General features: G+C 38.4%; 1 protein-coding gene across 1 annotated transcript; it reads right to left on the minus strand.

The window, feature by feature from the left end:
* Positions 1–1,280: 1,280 nt before the first annotated feature.
* On the minus strand, positions 1,281–3,453 carry LOC140783601 (uncharacterized). Its single transcript, XM_073130541.1, has 5 exons — positions 3,281–3,453; positions 3,068–3,190; positions 2,194–2,469; positions 1,926–2,087; positions 1,281–1,718 (listed from the first exon to the last, which is right to left on the minus strand). Exons 1-5 carry the CDS (start codon positions 3,380–3,382, stop codon positions 1,461–1,463), a joined length of 921 nt encoding a protein of 306 aa, XP_072986642.1. The 5' UTR covers positions 3,383–3,453; the 3' UTR covers positions 1,281–1,460.
* Positions 3,454–3,707: the final 254 nt, after the last annotated feature.

The following is a 3,707-nucleotide window of genomic DNA, read 5'->3' on the forward strand; positions in this document are numbered from 1 at the left end:
AAAGGCCTCCACATTCTAAATTGAACATTTGAACAGAAAACAGCTTCAAGGCACATATTTCCCCTCTAATCTGAAGGCTTCTCAAACAAGGAAGACACCTATTTCAAGGTGTCAATATTTGTAGTCAAATTGTGCGGCTACTCTTTTTCTTATATCTAAATTATTGATCCAATTAACGAGTTACCAAGAAGACAAGGAAATGAAGTTGTATTTTGGCTAGAGCTCATGCAATCAGCCAGTACCTGTTTAAGAGTGTGGAGTATCATGGTGCTGCTATTCAATTCTATTACTGCCTTTCAAACTCAGTCAGATACTATATCTTAATGTCAGTTCCATGTCAAAGATGGAAGTAAGTCCTGGGAGTTCCTTGTGCTAGGCCACATGACTGAGCAAGAAATTGGAGCTCCATATCTGGCTACTGGTATATTCATGAAATCTACAGTATGAGAGCCTTGTATCGAAATGCTGAGGAGGAACTAGCAGAATACACTCAGGACTAATCATGACTGGAGAATAGGGACGCAAAGCAGGTAGTTAAGAACAACATGAGTACCAGTGTCTTGAGTTTCAACCAAGCAATACTGCAACCTTGAGCATAATCCTTGTTTGTTTACATAATGCTTTAGATCACCAATGACTACAAAGAGTGATGACAATGCCAAAGGTATTCATGTCTATCAAGATAGAAAGGACATGATGGAGATAATAGTTGAAGAGGATCTAGAATGCTACATCAGTGATAGAATGTAAATACACCCTAGACTTTGGAAACCTATTAAATTGAAATATTCTGCTCTTCACCTAAAATATTAAGCCATCTAGTAAAATAGAAAAGTAGCGACAGAACTATTATGGCTAGAAGCTCAAATTCTCTATCACAGTTAGCTAGCAGCTGCTGCTGCTGCAATCCATTATCCTCTTTCTAGAAAGTTGTCTGTAAAGATTAAATCAGCAATACAAGTTCCAGGTACAATATTAGTTATAGTGGTTTCTTCCATGAAGATATTCTTCAGCTCAGAATTAGTCAAGGATAGTCGTCAGCTAATATTGTGGTTTCTTCCATGAAGATACTCTTCAGCTCCGATTTAGTAAGCATAGTTGCCAGAAAGGGGAACAGAAAACTTTAGTTAAGATGGCTTTACCCAACTCAAGAATAATGACAACGATGTAATGCCACCCTAATATTCTTATTGTTCTGTGTAGATGTCTTCTGTCTTCCACAGTAGGTGTGGAAATTTTTTCTGTAGGTTTCAATTTACTTCTCACTAACCAGACAAGTATGCTATGAAGCAAGACCTTGAAATTTTACTACAGATCAAATATGGAATTTCAATCATGTTTATAAGCTTGAAAGAATTGTAGCTACCAGAGAAAAATACTCGCGTTTCATAAATTCAGCACTGAACTGAAGAAAGAAACGTAGATTTCAGTAAATAGATATCACCAAAATATGATAATATTCACAACTTATCAATTGGAGTTGTAGGACTATGTTCATTGTCATACTCCTCATCTATATCGTCTATCTTCCCCAGTGGAGATGAGAAGTCCAAGCACATCCCAGTAATGACTTGCTCATATGATGCTGAAAGATCTTGAGAAGTCAGTTGATGATACTCGACCAGTTGGTGAAGGCTTTGATTTTCTCGTGTTAGGTTTGCATTTTCCTGTGCTAATCTAGATTTTTCATTCAGAAGAGCCTCCAATTGAAGCCTTACCTACAGAATAACATGCACAAAAAGCAAAATTGAATCACATTGGCAGACAATGGAAAGTACGGAATAATTTAGTAATTTGCCAGCTTAAGCCATTGGGTTCAACCTTCCCTAGCTAGGAAGTTTAGTGAAGCAATATATACTATAGGAACTTACAGACGTGCCATAAGTTTCTTCTAAAGAAAAGCTTTGATTATAGGAATGGCTTACCAGGTCGTCTTCTTCTGAAACTCCCTTGTCAAACCCTTCTCGAAGTCGGCTGTTTTCTTCTTCAAGCATAGTACATCTTTCTTGCACAAAATGTAACTCTGATCTGATTGACTTCAGCTCCCTAGCTAGTGAAGATGCTTTAGCTGCCATGGATACTGCAAGCTGCAAAAGAGAGAAAAAAGAAGAAGAGAAATTGAAGTTGATAATAAAAGGAGGAGCAGGTTGGCAAACAGATGAAATATACGTGTAAGATAGTTCAATATCTAACATTCTTAGCCTTCTTCAGCTTAGCACTCCTCATAACATCTGAAGCAATCTGTTTGTCTTCCTTATCTTGGCATCCATCGGAAGCTGCCAAATCTTTATCTTCTACAGACCTTTCGGATTCGGTCCCCTCGTTCTTATTATAGCTAATCGCGTCATGTTTCTCCAGTATCCCGGTGGAATTACAGTGCCTCTTCGCTTTCGGCTCCTCGTCTTCTGATCCTTGTCTTTCGCTTTGCAGTTCATTTGTTACTGATGGTTTAGCTAGAGCATTCGCTCCCTGTCAAAGAAATCACAGGATAAATACAATGAACATACTCGAAATAGAGATTCGATTAAGCCATTTTTTTTATTTTTTGAAAAATTTAAATAGAAGAATCCAAGCTGCCAACTACTTGGTTGCGGATATGGATTAGTCATATCACCTGCAAGGATCTTGAAAGAAAATATCTCGTTCTTGAGATATAAGAAATTAAATCGAACATGACTGTGGATTAAAACTTCATGTACCGCCTTAAGATGGGAGCTCAATACTAGATCTTGAGCGAAGAATTATTTCAACTATGTTTCTATTTCATAACAAAGAAAACAGAGCTCGATTCACCTTTACTTTTTGTTGCTAGAGTAACTATGAAATTATCATTTAATCATCAATTTTAAGAACTATATAAATGAGTAACTGTATCCTCGTAGAATAATCTAATGCAGTCTCTATTCAAGAATTAAAAAATTCGCAGATGAAAAACAGCTAACAGTTTCTTATCATTCTAGGGAAAAGAACTCAGGTTGCAGCTATGAGTACATTACAAGCTCTAAAAACTGTTCTTTTTCACAACAGAATGAGATCCAGATGACATATTATTGACTCAAGGCTTTACCTCCTGAGCTGCAGTTAAAGTTTCTGAGAGCTGAGACAGCGAGGAAGAAACCGAATCCAATCCCCTGAGTAGAAGCAGGGAGTCTTCCCTCAACCTCTTCCCACGCTCCGATTCTAACCCACACTGAAGAGAAAAAAGCACCAAAAGTACCCAAAAGTGTAAAAAATTCGAATTCGCTAGAAGAGGTTGAAGATTTGAGAACACGAAAAGTACCTTAGATGGCTTCCGCTCCTCGAGAATGACTTCGACCCGGTTCCGGAGCTTGCTCCAGAATTTCTGATCTGAAGAAGGGCTGATGATAGGAGATGAATCCATCGATGGATGAGAGAGAGAGAGAGAGAGAGAGAGAGAGAGAGAGAGAGAGAGAGAGAGAGAGAGAGGCAACGGCTAGCGAAGGGGAGCGTGAAGGGAGGAGAGAAGTTTAAATAGGAAATTTACTGTTCTCTAACGGTCGGATCCATGGGTAAGTCTCAAATATTTTTCTTTGACCGAGATAGGTGGGGGATCGGGCTGGCCCACTCTGTGGGTGTGCTGTTGTTGGTGACAGGGGGCAGCTCATTTCAAATGTTTTGCAATTTTTACTCATTATGAGAAAAAAAAATTTAAGTGAATGAAGCTTATTTGATACTACAGTAATCCA

The sequence above is a fragment of the Typha latifolia genome, chromosome 3, assembly GCF_019914945.1.
Source record: "Typha latifolia isolate L0001 chromosome 3, TyphaL0001v2, whole genome shotgun sequence".
In the NCBI taxonomy this organism is placed as follows: domain Eukaryota; kingdom Viridiplantae; phylum Streptophyta; class Magnoliopsida; order Poales; family Typhaceae; genus Typha; species Typha latifolia.